Source organism: Crotalus tigris, unplaced genomic scaffold (genome assembly GCF_016545835.1).
Source record: "Crotalus tigris isolate CLP2741 ecotype Arizona unplaced genomic scaffold, ASM1654583v1 scf7180000019478.12717781048:2074007, whole genome shotgun sequence".
In the NCBI taxonomy this organism is placed as follows: domain Eukaryota; kingdom Metazoa; phylum Chordata; class Lepidosauria; order Squamata; family Viperidae; genus Crotalus; species Crotalus tigris.
The window spans coordinates 116,344-134,837 of NW_024097560.1; the positions used below are offsets into that span (position 1 = coordinate 116,344).

Sequence of the window (18,494 nt, forward strand, 5' to 3'; positions counted from 1 at the left end):
AGGGTGAGAGCAGAGAAGTCGTGAAAGATGACAGTAGTTTGTTTCATCCAATCCGAGAAGAGAGAACCGGGACAGTGCATTAGCCAATGGACAGATCGAGCGGAGAGGCGGGAACAATACAGAGGGGGAGGGAAACGGCTCCTTGGAGAAAAGGAAGGGAAAGAGAAAGCTGCTCTTCCATTGGTCGTCGCGTAGCACCGAAACGCGGAGCGTAGACATTTGATTGGTTTAAGGCAGCGTTGGGAGAAGAAGCAATGGTGGACTTCAATTCCCAGAATTCCTGCGCCAGAACAGCTAGCTGAGGAATTCTAGGAGTCGAAGTCCACAAATCACAAAGCTTTGGGGCGCGAGAACTGCGGCTGGGTCTCGCGAGATCTTCCGCAGCGCGGGAAATGCGGCCGGGAGGCTGCCAGGTTGCCGGCCAGGATGGCGCTGAGGAAGGGCGGCGGCGGCGGGTGGCGGCGCCGGTGGGCTGCGGAGCCCGCGGCGGGAGACGGCGAGAAGGAGACCCCGCGGTGAGGAGGAGGCCGGGTCCGGGTTCTGGCTTGGTCCGGGTTGTCTTCGGCTTACAACGGTCCGTTTAGTGACCATTCGCAGTTACAGCCGCCCTGGGGAAAAATGACTTATGACCGCTTTTAATGCTTACGGCCTTGCAGCCTCTGCGTTGGTCACGTGAACAAAATTCAGACAGTTGGCAATGGATTCATACTTAGACTGTTGCAAAGACCTTGTCCAAAGGCCGTTTTTTTCTTTGAGAGTTTGAGCTTTGGCTTCTCTAGAGACTTAAAACATGGGTCAAAATACTTTCATTTTCTTGCCCCAGGGATGAAGGCTCCTCGCTTTCTGCTCTCCGGCGTTTAGAGCGCAGCCAGTGGACGGACAAAATTGATGCACGGTTTGGGTTCGAGAGACTCAAAGAACCTGCAGAAAGGACAGGCTGGCTGATCAACATGCACCCGGTAGGAGCCTCCCTCTTTCCCTTGGTTATCTTCAGAAATACATTTCGGACGTGGCTCTTTGGGTGAAAGTGCCAGACAGGTTTGATTGTTGTTGTGGTTGCTGTGAAGGATGCTGTGCTCACATTTTGCATTTTTCTGTGGGTACCAATGTACAAGAACCTAACGCTGATTTTAAGATGTTTTCCTTTAAATATTCAGTATGTGCTATTGTTTAGAACAGTGGCAGAAAATTACTTTTTTTTTTAAAGGGTTTCTGACCTTTTCTTCCTCTACGGGTATGTTTAACAACAGTTTGAAATTACAACAACTTCTGACAAAAAGGATTTGCAGCCTGTCCTCACACTTCACAACCGTTGTAAACCCCCCCCCCCCAAAGTCATGTAGTCGCAATTGTGGCCCTTGACAACCGGCTCGTGTTGACTTGCTTTTACAATGTTGCAGCATCCTGTAGTCATGTGATTGCAATTTTTATGACTGCAGGTAAAAATGGTTATAAAATTGCGTATGTACTTTATGACTGCACCGACTTACAACAAATTCCAATCCCAATTGTGGTTGTAAGTAAAGAACTATCTGTATTACAATCTATGACAAAAGGCTTTGAATTATTTTTTAAATTCAGTTTCAGAGCTTCAGGGATGACTATCCTTTCTCATACTTCCAAGTTAGTTCTTTGGGGAAAAAATATTATTCAACACTGTTGAACTGATTGCTCCTAACAGTAGAATAATATGTTTTCTAATTAAATGGCTTTAGTAACCTTTGTTTTAGACGGAGATTTTGGATGAGGATAAACGCTTGGTCAGTGCCGTGGATTATTATTTCATTCAGGAGGATGGAAGTAGATTTAAGGTCAGTGGTGTCTTTAAACTGGGACCTTTAAAGGTGATATTTATCCATGGGTACCTTTTAAAAGTCCTGCTTGAAATTTGGAAGAAGATTAGATATGTGATGGGTGGGATTTTTAGCACATACTTGTTAATACATGATACATAATACATAGTGCATTTTGAAATAAGTGTCTTCCCTAATCAAGTGACCATTGAGGATTTCCATTTACATTCTTAGGAATTTCGTAGTTACAAACATGGGTTAAAACGCTTTCTTTTTTAGAACTGGCAGCTAACTCTTTGTTCACAATGCTTTGGCAAGAAAGCAACAAGTTATACATACAATTTGGAATGTGGGAGAGTTCTTTTTAGAGGTGTTAAAATTCATTTGAATTAAAGTAGTATACCAAATTATCAATGTTAATCGTGAAAGGAGCCCACAGCAAACAGCACAATCTTTGTTTTTCACCGTTCTCTTGCAACAGGGATTATTTAGTTTGTAAGAGCTTATGTAGTTTGTTCTCTCTCCTAGGTGGCTTTGCCCTACAGACCATACTTCTACATCGCAGCCCAGAAGGTCAGTCTAATCTACACTTGCAACCCCTGATGGGTTTCAAGCCTTAGGCCATTTGGACGTCAGTCTACTGTAATATCACTCTTGAGTAGACATTACACTGTTAAATACTTCATTTGGGACTGTACCTTAGAAGTAATAAATTGTAAGTAAGAAGTTGTTCCTTAATAACTGCTGTGTACGATCGTGTGTGCTAGTGCTTTATGCACTGAGAGATTTCTCTGTGTGTATATGTGTATTAAGATTCTTCAAGAACATATTAACAACGACAAAGTGTCTTTTTCTGAAACTTTGCTCACCATCCATCGCAGCAGCGTGATGGCTGTGCTATTAAATAGCATCTTACCTCGAGACAGTCGCTGTAGGAAGTCCGTCATCCTTTGCAAATGTTCAGACAATTTGTTATAAGCTTTTCTGCTCAAATAGAATTCGGATGTTTGTAGAAATAAGTTCCACTTAAGCCATTTAATATAAAATGTCTTTTTTAGGGTTGTGACCGAGAAGTGTCATCCTTCCTTTCCAAGAAATTCCAGGGAAAAATAGCCAAATTGGAAATTGTACTCAAAGAGGATCTGGACTTGGTGAGAAATGGATTCAGCAAGATTTTGTTTAATATGACGGCAGCTTTACTTAACAATGTAGCGGGATAACCCTGATCCATTTTGTTTGTGGTTTGGCTGATCAGACGGGGCTGCAATGATTCTCAAGACTCAAAAGTTGCCATAGTGAGCCTGGTTTGCTTCAGCTACTGTATTTTTAAAGCATTCTTCTGTACCCCATTTGGCGGTGTTAACTGCTTTGATCCCCATGATCCCTGCATCTCTGTGAATCTCTCAAAAGTTTGATTCCGGTCTTTTTGTTTTGTTTTTGTTTTAGCCCAATCACCTGGTTGGCCTGAAACGAAGTTATATCAAGCTTTCTTTCAACACAGTAGATGACCTGGTAAAAGTGCGCAGGGAGATTACCCCTGCTGTCAAGAAGAATAGAGAACGGGACCAGGCTTTGGACACTTATACCACCCTGCTGACTAGGTAGGGTAGTCAAAGAATAATTCCAGATTCTGGCAGAATTTCGTTAAGTTGAACTGCTCCGGGCAGTCCCTTCACTCTGCGGGCTGTTATAACTATTATAATGCTTCCTTGCTCAGAGCTTTTGGTCTGTTGAAAGGAGCAGAATATGCACAGTGCTGCCAGAGAACCTGGCTTGCCTCTCTAGGATATAATGATCTAAAACAAATGTGGAAATATCCCTGAACTCAAACGTTTCTGGGCATATCAGCCAAGGTACATAGGGGTGGTGGTGGTTTGGCACAGGGATGTCTGTCTTCCAGAATATCGGCATATCTGTGTTTGAAGTGAAGCAGCAAGAACCTGTTTTCCAAATGAAATAGGAAGTGCCAAAAAGGCAGATCATCTGTTCTTTCATGAGACTGGTTTAAGAAAGAATACTAGACCCAGAAGAAATACCTTATAGCCCGTGGGTTGCTTGGCTTGCAAGTAAAGCTTTAATCAGACAGCAGTTCAAGATAAAAATCATCAGGGAGAGTCACCAAGGCATCACCGGCTGTTCTAACAGCAAGGTTTATATCGGGAAAAGGGAGAAGATTGTAATAGTGGAACAATTAAATATGGCTTTAGGTTGCCTTCTCAGTGGCTTAAAGATGAATCCGAGGCAATATACTCAGGGAACATCCTCTAAAACAGTGTTTCTCAACCTTGACAATTTTAAGGCATGTGGACTTCAACTCCCAGAATTCCACAGCCAGCATTGCTGGCTGTGGAATTCTGGGAGTTGAAGTCCACATGCCTTAAAATTGTCAAGGTTGAGAAACACTGCTCTAAAATCAAAGCATCCTTGGATTGCAATTGGCTATAAAGATGAGACCACAGAGTCACGGTTTCTGTTTGTCTGCTCTCAGCCAGCATGCAAAGAAGTCTTATAAAAAAGCCTGGCTTTTGGTTTTGTTTTCCTAGTGCTCTCACTGGGCACAGTCTGACCCATGAGGAGGAGCCCTCAAAGAAGACTGCAGACCAGATGGACAACATCGTAGACATGCGGGAGTACGACGTGCCCTACCATATCCGCCTGTCCATTGATCTGAAGATTCACGTGGTGAGTGCCATAGGGGTGATCCGCCCTCTTGTGCGATTCCCAGTGGCCAAAATCACAGGGGGAGGCAATAGTCTCCCCCTAACTTGACTCTCCAAATGCGGTTCCAGAACTCCTGCCTGTGCATCAGCTGAAAATTTGGGGAGCTGTCGGTCCCCCTCTTCAAATGCTGGGTTGGGGAAAAGTGGCTTTGTGGTTGGATATATATAAATATATATAAAAACTCTGCTAATGCCAGGAAATTATTACTACAAACATCCTTGAAATTTTATTTGATTTTTAAAAAAAAAAATATTGCAAGCACATAAATTGGGGTTCCCAGAGATAAATATGAGGTCTTTTCCTACACAAAAACAAATTTGGTTCATTTCCACTGCCTGGAATGAACCGTCATTGGGTCTTTCTCCTTTTTTCTGTTAGTAGTTCTAGTACGCTGAAGATAAGTTTAGAATGGCCTCTTTAGTAGTAGAGTGATAGAGGCTGGGATCAAATTCAAAATCTCAGCTGAATCCCGTCGGGTCCTCTTATCCTTTGACAGGCTCACTGGTACATCGTTCGCCACCGGGGCAGCAGTTTCCCTCCTGAGATTATTCGGCGAGATGACATGGTAGAACGGCCTGTGAGTTTTTCTGCAGAGGCTCTCCGGAAATCTTTCTAAAATTTCTGGGCTTTGAAATACGGCGTCGTTTGCATGGAATGAGCATTCTCTGAAATTCCTGACATATTTTTTTTTAAAATTCCTTCCAGGATCCTGTTGTTCTTGCCTTTGACATTGAGACTACAAAACTCCCTTTAAAATTTCCTGATGCAGAAACAGACCAGATCATGATGATCTCCTACATGATTGATGGCCAGGTAATTCATCGGTTGTGCCTGTCATTTAGTCATGACGTGCCCCCCAAAAAATGCCGTTTAGAACATGAACAGCTCCAGAGATCTCTAGACTGGCACAGTAGTGAAGGACACAAGTGTGAAGCCGGTGTGCAAATTGGTCCTTGGTGACATTTTCTATTTGTCAGAGAAGGTCTTGCCGATTGCAGTGCAGATAAAAGACGCTTACAATGCTGGAGGTGCGTTTGTGTATGAAGTGTTTCTTTAAAATCCATTCTCTTACGCTGCTCAATATTGGTCCAGTATAATGACTAGAATCCGATTAAGAATAAGATTGCTATTAACTCGGCTCTGGAAGAGATGGTGGGAAAAGCGGACTGCAGATTTTTCTGCCCAGGAGGATTTGAAATTTGGAGCGGGAGTTCGGGGTTGCGCTGTTCCAAATTATTATCTCGAGAGAATGACCGGTTGATCAAACATTCCATCGCACTTCTTTCTCACTGCCTGGTTCAGGGATACTTGATCACAAACCGGGAAATTGTTTCCGAAGACATTGAAGATTTTGAATTTACTCCCAAACCAGAGTATGAGGGTCCGTTCTGTATATTCAACGAACCGGATGAGGTCAGCTTTTTTTTTCTTCTTATCCTTACATCCATAAATTAAATCAAATGGCTACTTAACTGCCCAGCCTATTTGATTGTGTATGTAGTCAAATATATAGAGACCAGATTGACCTGTTAATCAGAACAGTCTCTAAATGACACATTTTCTTTTCCCTTTTTAAAAATCAGGCTCATCTTATCCAGCGGTGGTTTGAACATGTTCAAGAAACCAAGCCAACTATCATGGTGACCTACAACGGAGACTTCTTTGACTGGTGAGAATCAGATCTTATAAAGTCTGCTGTCTGTGCCTACACAATCAAATCTGGAGATATATTTATCCCCGAGCAATCCTTTGGTCCAAAGAAAGAGATCAAAGCCAAGTGGAATCCAGCCTGCAAGCTCATCCATTCTTATGGACTTAAAAGGGCATCGTCCTTGCGCAAGAGGGACAAATTTGCATGTTAAACGTTAAAAAAAAAAAATCTTGAAGGATGGAAAGAACATCCAAAATAGCCCTGAAATGCTTCTGGACCGCTTAGTGATTTTCCTATGGAAAAGGAAATGGAATATTGGGGAACTTTGGGAATTGAACATGAAGGCCTAGAAAAACTGAGTGGTCTGGAAGATTGTGCTCAGGTTTCCTTTTTTTTTTTTTTTTTTTTTTTTTTGCTTGGGATTAAAATGTTTGTTATGTTGATGTGTTAAGCACCATAGAACTTGTCTAATTCTTTGGCTAAACTGTCTGTCTCCAGGCCTTTTGTGGAAGCCAGAGCATCGGTCCATGGGATGAATATGCAGCAGGAGATTGGGTTCCAAAAGGACAGCCAGGGAGAATACAAATCCTCGCAGTGCATCCACATGGATTGTCTTCGGTAAGGGTTATGGCTTCTCAATCGAATTTGGGTCTCTGGAGCTCTGCCTGATAATGTTGGCCAGCGGGGAAAAGGTCCTGTTGCTATTCTAGAAAAAAATAAACCCTTTTTGGTCAGTATTCACCTCCATCCTTTGGATTGCGTTTCACTTTGCAATCAGTTGGTGAGCACCTGGACGTTGCTCTTTTGACCCAAATGTTTCTATACAAGATTTGGAGGACTTTATTGGGATATTTACCCACCCACCCAAAAAAACCTGCTCTGGATTTTCCTTCCTTCAAAAATTAGACGATAACACTTCAGTCTACAGCCCTTTTGACACTAGACACCTTCCCCCCAAAAGCCAGGGGAAAGGAACCTTCAGCTTTGTTTTCGACTATTGCACGTTATTCTTTTGCTTTTCCTCAATTTGTTAGCTGCTTTAGAAGGCGTTGGCTTGATGAAGAGGTGTTTAATTTTGTTTGAAGGCTTCTTTTCAGCCAAGTCTTCCAAAGCAGCTTCCTAGAATAATACTGTAGAAGCAATAACAGAAATATCACGGGATTCTCAAGAAGAGAATCAAGGGACAACATCTTCTTCTTTTGTGCCATATCCGTTATTGGATGTTAGCGATCATGTTGGCGATCCTGTTTTTATCAGCAGCCGCACGAAAAAGTGCTGCTTTGTCTAGTTTTGTCCAAAAGACAGCCCATCTTATTGCCCTTCCTGGCCATCTTCCTGTTGGAAATGACTGCTCTGGTCCCCAGAATTCCTCATAACCTGCAAGGCTGTAAGACCTCTTTAGGAACAGTCTGGTGGGGGGGGGGTGGAGAGACTGGCCTAATCTTGTATTTAACTCCAAATGAAGCTTGGCTTGGTCCTGGTTCCACTCCAGAAAGCCCCTTTTTCCATGCCAGCTTTGTTATCTCCCCTGATTTATTCACGACTCAGTTCTGGTCCTGTGATTCCTCTTGGCAGGTGGGTGAAGAGGGACAGTTACCTTCCAGTGGGCAGCCACAACTTAAAAGCAGCAGCCAAAGCGAAGTTGGGTTACGATCCTGTAGAGCTGGATCCTGAAGACATGTGCCGGATGGCAACGGAAGAGCCTCAGGTATTTCCATCCCAAGGCAAATTCTCACCGACACTAACTTTTGTGGGGTGTTTATTATTATTATTATTATTATTATTATTATTATTATTATTATTATTATTATTATTATTATTATTATTACATTTTTCTTCTGATATTTATGCATCAGGCAAAATTTATTTCGTCTCTTGTAAATTTTCCAAGATGTTCTTTTTCACACCAGTGACTTCCTTAATATCTTTGGGACACAAATCTATTCATGGAAGCCTTGTGTAATTGCTGAGATTGAAGCTGTGACTTGGTGACCCCAGTCTTCAAAAAATTTCCCCGAAATATTTCAAACAGAATTCTCAGCCTTGTCCAGGCTAAGTGGGGGGAATTCTGGGTGTCGAAGTTTAACCTCTAGCACGTACGTGGTGTGCTCGAACAATAGTTTTTCTTTGAAAGTCAAAAGACTCACTAGGCCACTAGTGGGTCACTAAGGTAGATTTGTTTCAAAAACTTTTATCAGGGAGCAAAATCCCTGTCTTTAAATGGGACAGCCATAAGAAGTGATCTTCCCAAATCCATATGCTAGTCCACATTGAATTCCTGAGCACTCTCCATGCCCCCTGAACAAATGCAGTTCAGGGCACTGGTTTCCAGTGCCAGAGCATTCAACTGGTCTCTTGATTCTTCCAGACTTTGGCCACCTATTCAGTGTCAGATGCTGTTGCCACCTACTACATGTACATGAAGTATGTCCATCCTTTCATCTTCGCCTTGTGCACTATCATTCCGATGGAGCCCGACGAGGTCAGTAAGGGAGCACTTCCGTTCTGCTCGGATTGGGCCTGAGTGCGGATTCATCTCGTTTCCAGTAGGCCGACTTCTCTCCTCCTGCAGGTCCTCCGGAAAGGCTCGGGCACCTTGTGTGAGGCGCTACTCATGGTCCAAGCCTATCACGCCAACATCGTCTTCCCCAACAAGCAAGAGCAGGAGTTCAACAAGCTTACAGAGGACGGGCATGTGCTCGACTCGGAGACGTACATCGGGGGCCACGTGGAGGCCCTGGAGTCTGGGGTCTTTCGCAGCGATATCCCCTGCCGCTTTAAAATGGTACAGAACTCCGGTGGAAAGGGAAAACAACCCACGTGGGTAGTGAAGAACGGATGGCTTCTGTAAATATATAGCATTCAGTGTAAATGGCCAATTTCAACCCACCCACCCACCCCAGTGAAACACTTTAAATATATCAATAAAGAAGAATATTTGTAGCTCGGGGTTGAAATGAGGAGTCCTTGCTTGTTTTCTTGCAGATGTTTCATTACCCAAACTAGGCAACGTCATCAGGATGGTGTTACCTAGTTTGGATAAGGAAATGTCTGTCAGAAAACAAGCAAGTTCAGAGAGCACCAAGGAGCCTTCACTTTAAATATGGTCTGTTCTTAGGGTGGACTCCGTTCCTCTCAACTCGGTTCTGTACACTTGGGCTTCTCCCAAGCAGCCAATAACATTTCTGTTTGTCTTCTGTTGCACAGATTTTTTTCCCAGTCATTGTTCTGGGGCACTGTGGATTTTAACCAAATTGGAATGCTAAAGTTCCTCTCCTGGGTCTGTCTTCTTCAGAATCCTGCCGCCTTTGACTTCCTCCTGCAGCGTGTGGAGAAGACGCTTCGCCATGCCATTGAGGAAGAGGAGGGGATCCCCTTAGAGCAGGTCACCAATTTCCAAGAGGTAAATCTTCCACGCCTAGGAAAATCGACCTGGACGTGAGGCAACGACAGGGCCCGCTCAGCATTCCCTGTCCTTCGGTTGCAGTCACGGCTGAAGTCGTCTCTTCTTCTTGACGCGGTTTCTGATTCTTGTGTCTGTCCTTTGGCTTCTCAGCTCTTCTGCTTCCTTTTTCAAGGGAATTGTTGGGGTTTGGGTGATTTTCAAACTCAGTTTTCTTTTTTTCGTTGCCAAGCGAGGTAACACCGTCAGTGCACGAAGGAGTAAAGCCTGCTTGCTTTTTATATATGATAGATTGTTCTGCCAGCTTTGATTGCTATACTATTTCTTTCTTGATTGTTACTCCTGCTCACGGGGATGTAGGTAGGCACGTAATGCGGAAGAGTAGTGCCCTTCCTTTCTTTGCCACCTTGACAATTGCCTTCTCAGAGACAGACGTGGTCCGTGACAAACAGTGTAGTTCCCGGTGTACATTTTGCTCGCCGTGTTCTTGAAGGACATGTATTATTTTCAGTGCAGCTCAGCAAAACGTCGCTGTTGTTCCTACAAAAGCTTCCTTTCCCCTGATTTCCTGACCTTTCTTCCCTTTGGGCAGGTTTGTGAAGAGATCAAAGTGAAACTGAACTCCCTGAAGGACGTTCCCAACAGAATTGAATGTCCTCTCATTTACCATCTGGATGTGGGGGCCATGTATCCAAACATCATCTTGACCAATAGGCTGCAGGTGAAGAAGGTTTTCCTTTTTAGCTATGGATGTTTGGGGTACTAAGTCTTTAATTCTCTGCCGTTAGGTGGGAGGCTCGTTTCCTTGCACGGTGGGCAAGGAAAATGTGGTTCTAGCAATTGGCTGTAATCCGGTGGATCAAGGCCAGAATGGAATTTTAAAATTCTTTTCTTCGAAACAAGAGTTGAATCTGTTTTGTAATTGATGACGTGGGCGTTCTGTTTCCTGAATGGCTCTAAGAAAAACACAGCACCTCTTCTTGGCAGAGGAAGGATAGAGATGGAAAAATACTATTCCTCTTCTGTGATGTAAAGAAAATCTTAGTTAGCCACCGTGAAGGGCAGGAGAACAGGGATCCGTCAAGGAGCCAAAGTCTTTTTCAAATAGCCTGAGAGAGCAATATATATTATTGGACACAATGTAAACCCTCTTGTGATCTCAGTAACAGTAATAGGGACATTTTATTTGGGTGCTTACAATTAAGCGCCGCACAGACAGAGAATAAAAAGAGCCAGGAGTAAGGAGCAGCTAAGCCATAGATTCCATGCTGTACAATAACATTATCCTCTCTGCATTCAAATTCAGTGATAAAAATGTCTTTACTTGGCGCTTATTTTGAAAAACTATTTGTAATTTGAGTTTCCACTAGATGTCAGTACATTTAAACATTGCTCTAGAAGGTAATCTCATCTTTATCCTTTTCTCCTCATGCCTCGTCCAGTGTTGAATTTTGTCTTGCCTGTTCCTTTAACCACAGAGGTCTAATATTAATGAACTGAAGGGCTGCAAAGATAAGATCCAGCTTGGCCAGTGCATAAACTGCCAGTTTCTCTTCTTCCTTTTCTGATGTGGCCTTTTTCATGAGCTCTTCCTTCCCCCTCAGCCCTCGGCTATAGTGAACGAGGCAACCTGTGCTGCTTGTGACTTCAATAAACCAGGGGCCAGCTGTCAGCGGAAAATGACTTGGCAATGGAGGGGAGAATTCAGTGAGTCTTAGCGTCTGTTGACCCAAGCGTAACTCTTTTCAGTTCTTATTCTCTAGGCCTGAATATTCGGTAGTATCCTTAGCTCCTTTTGTTTCCTCACGTTGGCAGTGCCAGCAAGCCGGAGCGAGTTCCACCGCATCCAGCAACAGCTGGAGTCGGAGAAGTTTCCCGCGCTTTTCCCAGATGGGCCTCCCCGGGCCTTTCACGAGCTCTCTCAAGAAGATCAAGCCAAATACGAAAAGAAGCGTTTGGCTGGTGAGAATAAAACGTACCGGGTTCCAGGCTAAAAATTCTGAACGTGGCTTTTCTTGTTTTCAAGTTTTAAAGTGGAGGCCGATATTCCTTCCAGATGAGCAAGGGAAGAGGGGCCTCGTCATTATTACTTATTACAGGCCTCCCATCCTGCCAACTTTTAATGACCTTTTAATGCAAGCGATGCAGCCCAAGTGAAACACACAAAACTGGCGAATGGTATCTGCATCTGGGGACTATCTAGAACGTTTTCCTGGAAAAGTCCCGTATTTGGGATTAAAAACACCTCTGTTCTATCTTTTGAGCAGATTATTGTCGCAAAGCTTACAAGAAGATCCACGTGACGAAAGTGGAGGAGCGGGTCACTACTATTTGTCAGCGAGAAAACTCCTTCTACGTGGATACTGTCCGGGCTTTTCGAGACCGTCGCTATGAGTTTAAAGGATTACACAAGGTGTGACTGGGGTTATTTTGCTCCTCGCCCAAACCGGGTGCCTCACAAAGTTGTCTGCTAGGTTTGTCAGGAATCTGTTTGATCTTCCACTTGGTGCAGAGTTTGTCTCCCAGTGGATGTCAGGGTAATTAAAGTCTCCCATTGTTGTTTTGTGCCTCAAGAATCTCTGTCTGGGCCTTCAAAGATGCCTGTAAGGACTATAAGTCTTTCCTGTCTCCCTGTTCCAGGTATGGAAGAAGAAGCTGGCAGCTGCCACTGAAATGGGGGATGCCTCCGAAGCGAAGCGCTGCAAGAACATGGAGATCTTGTACGATTCCCTGCAGCTGGCGCACAAGTGCATCCTCAACTCCTTTTATGGCTACGTCATGCGGAAAGGGTGAGTGTAAAACTGATCTAAATGGATGCAGCCCTCAACAGCCTCCCCAAAGCGGCTTTTTTCAGAGGCAACTGGACTTCGTTTGTTTTTCTTTGAAGACGTTTCCCTTCTCGTCTTCTTCAGCTCCGACTGGATGGTGGGGAAGGGAAGGATTGATACTCCTTGCAGACCGCTGGTCATTTGCCTTCTTTTAGAGAGCCACAGAGGCCACTTGGAGGTTTATCTATGTCCTCAGGGTCACCAATGGGCGTGGGGCCTTCTTGGAACCGCTGAAAGGACTGTGTGGTAGACTGGAGATAGAGGATGCCGTATCCCTCCCCCTCTGTTGAGAGAGGGCCGTTCAGTTTTGACCTAGATGGACCCCTCTATCCATGGCCTCTGAGGAGCTGCTTTTCTTTCAAACCTCAACTCCTTCGTTTTCTCTCTCCTGCCTAGGGCCCGCTGGTATTCCATGGAAATGGCTGGCATCGTCTGCTTCACTGGGGCCAATATCATCACTCAGGCTAGAGAGCTGATTGAACAGATCGGGTGAGTCCTGGAAGGAGCAGATAAACAGGAGAGCTATTATTATCTTGCTCTAGAAAGCTTTTCTCCTTCTGTTTCCCTGAAATGGAGGGAACCTGTTTTACCTCAGCAGGAGGAGCCCAGTTCCAGTTCTCTGCTGTTTCTGATTGCAAGATATAATTTGGAACAAATCTGGCCTTTCCTCAGGACCGGAATGGAAATGATAGAATCATACAGTCCCAAGAGTTGGAGGGGCTGTAAAACTCATCTAAACTTACCTTTTCCTCCTCCTCCTCCTCCTCCTCCTCCTCCTCCTCCTCCTCCTCCTCCTCCTCCTCCTCCTCCTCCTCCTCCTCCTCCTCCTCCTCCTCCTCCTCCAAAGTAGGCAATAGGAAACCAGTTCTGTAATATGCCAGGAAAGCTGCACGGATGCTATTCCCTGGACTTGAAGACCTCCTCGCTTTTACTAAGTTTTTGCTTTGTTCTAAGACGAGTCTTTTCAGGTGTTCAGACAGAACATAAAGGGTTTTTCAGAATATACCTATTAACCACCAAGGCATTGGCAGTCTCTGGTCTTGGCATGGCATTGTGTGTTTTGTTATCTCAACACGATCTCCTGTTTTCTCCTTTGCAGGAGACCCTTGGAGCTTGACACAGACGGGATATGGTGCGTGCTTCCAAATAGCTTTCCAGAGAACTTTGTCATCAAGTCAACCCATTCCAAGAAACCCAAGGTGACCATTTCCTATCCAGGGGCTATGCTGAACATCATGGTGAAGGTGAGGAGCTTCACACTACATTCTTTTCTCCACAAGGATACAGAGTCAGTTCCCATGGGCCAGGAGCTAGCTTCCATGTATGAGGCCCGTTAAGAAGGTCTCTGGGCACAGCCCTTAATTGTAATTGAGATTCTTGGGACATTTCCAGGATTTTGCATTGGATAAATTGGGAAAGGTTCTTGTCTAGAAACTTGCTGCAAATTAAAAAATTCACTTGGGACTGTGTAACACCAGACAGGAATCTGATAGATTGATTCCTTAGAGCAAGGGTAGGCAACCTTGGCTCTTTTATGACTCGTGGACTTCAACTTTCAGAATTCCTGAGCCAACATGGCTCAGCTTGGAAACCTCTCCCTTTCCCCATGGCTGGCTCAGGAATTCTGGGAGTTGAAGTCCACGAGTCATAAAAGAGCCAAGGTTGCCTACCCTTGCGTTTAGAGCATCTCAAGCCTAAACGGTAAAGGAAGGTTAGCAAAATGCAATTCTTGTCTTTGCCTAATATGCACGCGTGAAAAAATAAGCTGCATGATCCACAAAATATACAACAAATATCTGTAACAAAGCTTTGAATGCTGTGTGTGGTGATGGGCCTTCCCTTTCTTTAGCAGAAATAACATATATGGTGTCAAAGGCAACGTGTGTCTCCATTTTTTTTTTTTTTTTGCACAGGAGGGTTTTACAAACAATCAGTACCAGGAGCTGGTGGACCCAGCATCCCTCAAGTATGTATCCCGCTCAGAGAACAGCATCTTTTTTGAAGTAGATGGTCCCTATCTGGCTATGATCCTCCCAGCCTCCAAGGAGGAGGGCAAGAAGCTAAAGAAAAGGTGAGAGTCCAGGACGGGGAAGACTAAACGTTCCAGGAAGGGGTCTCCCTAGAGAGGGCAGGTGGGGCAAAGGGAGGCTGGAAGGGGTCTTGAAATGTGGCATCTAAGCATGCTGGCATGTCTGTATTCCCGCCAGGTGGTAGGGATCAGAGATTGCCACCCAAATGCCGTGAAAAATAAGACTCAGCTAGAAAATAAGCCCTAGCATGATTTTTGTCAGGACGCTTGTAATATAAGCTTCATCCCCAAAATAAGCCCCAGTGAAGATCCGTCAGCCAGATGGACACATTGAATACCATATTTCCCCGAATATGAAAATAAACCCTCGTGCCTCTTTTGGAGCAAAAATTAATATAAGACCCAGCCTTTATTTTTGGGAGGGGAGGGACACGTTGCTAGATACGGGTGGAGGAAGTTTGCCTTGCCCCTGCCGATGACGATCACCGTGTCCCAGATACGCCGTGTTCAATGAAGACGGATCCCTGGCCGAGCTGAAGGGCTTTGAGGTGAAGCGGCGAGGAGAGCTGCAGCTGGTGAAGATCTTCCAGTCCTCGGTCTTTGAGGCTTTCCTGAAGGGCACCACGCTGGAGGAGGTCTACGCTTCAGTCGCCAAAGTAGCCGATTACTGGCTGGATGTGCTGCACAGCAAGGTGAGAGCTGGGATTCAAATGTCTTCCTGCAGCAAAGGGTCAGGGTTGATCCCAGGGTGCTTTTGTGGCCCCCGGGAGGGAGATGAGACGAGTGCAGGTGGGCAGACACACACACACGCAAACACACCTTGTACAGCTTCACGGTCTTTGGAATGCAGCAAAATCAATTTTTGCCCTGGAAAGTTCACTTCCGGAAAGAGATCGCTGTTTCCTGGGACAGCTGGGAAAGCAGGCCTTTCCCAAAAGGCAGTGAAAAACAGCCTTGAGGATTTTTGAATTTGCCAGCTTCTTTTTCGCCCAGCTGTCGCTATTTTTAACCTTAAATAGGACTTCACGGAAACCGAAACAAGGAGAATCAGTTAATTACAAATGATACAGCGTACTTTACCCTCTTGCTGCCACTGGTACAATGCCTCTTCCTTTTACTTCCACGGCTGAGCATGTTGGGTGTTCAGATGCACTACTGGAAGGAGCTACGAAGGAGGAAGCTGTACGTAGCTTCCTGTGGGCACCGGATCCATACGTCTGAATCCATAGGGAAGGCCGAGGGCTACAGCGGCAGAAAAAAGGAAGTGTTGTCTTTTTCCTTCCAGGCAGCCAACATGCCCGATTCTGAGCTCTTTGAGTTGATCTCAGAGAATAGATCCATGTCTCGGAAGCTGGAGGACTACGGAGAGCAAAAATCCACGTCCATCAGCACCGCCAAGCGCTTGGCTGAGTTTCTTGGGGACCAGATGGTGAAGGACGCCGGCCTGAGCTGTCGGTTTATCATCTCAAAGAAACCAGAAGGCTCCCCAGTTACCGAGAGGTAAACGCCCGGCACGTTTTGAGGAGGAGCTGTCCTTCCCGTTTTCAGGGGGCAACGGAAGGCGGGAAAGGTCCTAAAAGGGAGAAAGGTCAAACTTTCTGAGACGGGCTCAAAAGCTCGGCACAAGTCATAACTTTTGGAGGCAGAAAAGGTTTCCAGGTGATGGTGGTCCTTGACTTAACCGCCATAAATGAGCCCAAATTTTCTCTTGCTAAGTGGGACATTCCTTCAGCGAATTTTGCCCCCTTTTACGACCTTTATTGCCACAGTTGTAAAATGAGTCATCGCAGCTGTTGAGGTTGTAAAAAAGGAATCATTGTCTTGGCTGGCCAGAAAGTTGCAAAAGGGGATCACGTGAACCCGGGACACTGCGACCGTCATAAATATGAGTCAGTTGCCAAGTGCCTGGATTTTGATCACATGGCTGTAGAGATGCCGTCACAGTCATAAGTGTGGGGAAACGGTCGTAAGTCACTTTTTTCAGTGCCACTGTAACTTTGAACTCTTGTAAGGGAAGGACCCCCTGTGCTTTTCTTCAGCTGGCTTTGAGGAGAACTAATCCATTCTTCCTTCTACCCAGAGCCATCCCACTTGCCATCTTCCAGGCCGAGCTCTCCGTGCGCAAGCATTACCTCCGGAAGTGGCTAAAAAGTCCTTCGCTGCAGGATTTTGACATCCGAATGGTAAGCCAATTAGGCTAAATTGAATGGATCTGATCTGGTTATTGTCCAGAGTCACGATTCCTGAAATACTATATGCTTTCCCCAGGATTACTGGAATATACTCGCGGTGGCCGGTATTAATAACCAGAGATTTAACTTAGGTAATTCAGTTTTATCCCTCTGGGCTTAATCTGGGCTTGTCTGCTTTCTCTGCAGATCCTAGACTGGGAGTATTACATTGAAAGGCTGGGCAGCACCATCCAGAAGATTGTCACCATCCCAGCAGCACTGCAGCAGGTAATTATGCTCGGGAGCGAATCCTTTGAGAGAGGGTCAACCGTCCCACTGCATTAAACAGTAAAACAGAACGGAATAACGGAGGTGGAAGGCACCTTGGAGGTCTTCTAGTCCAACCCCTTGCTCAGGCAGGAAGTCCCATACCATTCCAGACAAATGGCTGTCTAAACTCTATTTAAAAACCTCCAGTGATGGAGCACCCACAACTTCTGGAGGCAAGCTGTTCCACTGGTTAATTGTCCTCCCTGTTAGGAAGTTTCTCCTTAGTTCCAAGTTGCTTCTCTCCTCGATCAGTTCCCATCCGTTACTTCTTGTCCCGCCTTCAGGTGCTTTGGAGAATTGACCCTCCCTCTTCTTTGTGAGATATTGGAAGACTGCTTTCTCCAAGTGTATAACTTTCATGAAAAGCCACACGGGTACAAAAGTGAAAAAGCCAGTTCTGACATTTTCACACACAAACAGGGTAGGAAAACAGAATGTGCAGTAAAATGAGCCCCGGGGCCAAGTAGAGGTAGTCCTTTACTTACGACCACAGTGGAACCCAAATCTTTCTGTGGTTAACTGAGACGTTTGCTAAGTGAATTTTGTCCCATTTTACGACCTTTCTTGCCACAGATGTTGTGAATCACTGCAGTTGTTAAGTTGTTAAGTGAAGCTGGCTTCCCCCATTGACTTGGCTTGTCAGAAGTTTGCAAAAGGGGATCGCATGACCCCGGGACGCTGCGACCGTCGTAAATATGAGTCAGTTGCCAAGCGACTGAATTTTAATCATCAGACCATCGGGTTGCTGCAACGGCCGTGCGTTTCCGGCTACCCGTACCTTCCTCACTGGAAAAGGAGAAAGAAATGAAAACCAGTAAGGGGTAACGTGTGAGGTGTCCCGACAGGTGAAGAATCCGGTCCCCCGTGTCCGTCATCCTGATTGGCTGCACAAGAAGCTGCTGGAGAAAAATGATGTCTTCAAGCAGAAAAAAATCAGCGAGCTCTTTGCCAGTGAAGGCAAAAGACAGGTAAGGGGACCAACTGGCAGTTCTCTGCCGTCGCCTCTGGCCTCTGGGGCTTAGGGCAGGGCTAGGCAACCTTGGCTCTTTTATGACCAGTGGACTTCAATTCCCAGAATTCCTGAGCCAGCATGGCTCAGCTTGGAAACCTCTCCCTTTCCCCTCAGCATGGCTGGCTCAGGAATTCTGGGAGTTGAAGTCCACGAGTCATAAAAAGAGCCAAGGTTGCCTACCCCTGGCTTAGGGGGAGGACACCGACATGTCAGAGCTGACATCCTTTATATAATCACCTGTGGACTTTCCCGTAGGTCTCCACTAACATAGCCAGGGAGGATACCCCAAATAGTCAGGTGACCGACATGGAAGATTTTGGGGTCACCAAACCTCTGCAGCCAGCGCCCCCTATATCAAGCAAGCGTAAACGAATCCCCACAGCAGAGGAGAGCCAACAGCAGTCCCAACCTCTGGAGCTCACCCAATCCTGGAGGGAGATCCTGGGAACTCCACCGCCCATCGGCACCACTAAGGTAAGTCAGCTTCTTCAGGACAGCAACTGCATCAGAGAACAGGCCAAGATCTTCTCGGCAAGGGTTGTTTTGAGGTTGGGGC

General features: G+C 45.5%; 1 protein-coding gene across 1 annotated transcript in view; it reads left to right on the top strand.

The window, feature by feature from the left end:
- The first annotated feature begins 257 nt into the window (after nt 1–257).
- The window catches only part of POLE (DNA polymerase epsilon, catalytic subunit), a 29,386-nt gene continuing 11,149 nt past the window's right edge, over nt 258–18,494 (top strand). Inside the window, exons 1-30 of the mRNA XM_039362709.1 lie at nt 258–515; nt 824–959; nt 1,731–1,811; nt 2,322–2,366; nt 2,852–2,944; nt 3,240–3,394; nt 4,337–4,475; nt 5,011–5,091; nt 5,220–5,327; nt 5,817–5,927; nt 6,098–6,183; nt 6,664–6,783; nt 7,741–7,873; nt 8,534–8,647; nt 8,738–8,950; nt 9,461–9,568; nt 10,161–10,289; nt 11,173–11,275; nt 11,384–11,530; nt 11,836–11,981; nt 12,209–12,357; nt 12,793–12,885; nt 13,496–13,640; nt 14,310–14,467; nt 14,922–15,117; nt 15,711–15,925; nt 16,506–16,608; nt 16,804–16,884; nt 17,772–17,894; nt 18,194–18,412. Coding sequence (XP_039218643.1) covers nt 427–515; nt 824–959; nt 1,731–1,811; nt 2,322–2,366; nt 2,852–2,944; nt 3,240–3,394; nt 4,337–4,475; nt 5,011–5,091; nt 5,220–5,327; nt 5,817–5,927; nt 6,098–6,183; nt 6,664–6,783; nt 7,741–7,873; nt 8,534–8,647; nt 8,738–8,950; nt 9,461–9,568; nt 10,161–10,289; nt 11,173–11,275; nt 11,384–11,530; nt 11,836–11,981; nt 12,209–12,357; nt 12,793–12,885; nt 13,496–13,640; nt 14,310–14,467; nt 14,922–15,117; nt 15,711–15,925; nt 16,506–16,608; nt 16,804–16,884; nt 17,772–17,894; nt 18,194–18,412 — 3,819 coding nt within the window. The 5' untranslated portion in view covers nt 258–426. The remainder of the gene's footprint in view (nt 516–823; nt 960–1,730; nt 1,812–2,321; nt 2,367–2,851; nt 2,945–3,239; nt 3,395–4,336; nt 4,476–5,010; nt 5,092–5,219; nt 5,328–5,816; nt 5,928–6,097; nt 6,184–6,663; nt 6,784–7,740; nt 7,874–8,533; nt 8,648–8,737; nt 8,951–9,460; nt 9,569–10,160; nt 10,290–11,172; nt 11,276–11,383; nt 11,531–11,835; nt 11,982–12,208; nt 12,358–12,792; nt 12,886–13,495; nt 13,641–14,309; nt 14,468–14,921; nt 15,118–15,710; nt 15,926–16,505; nt 16,609–16,803; nt 16,885–17,771; nt 17,895–18,193; nt 18,413–18,494) is intronic.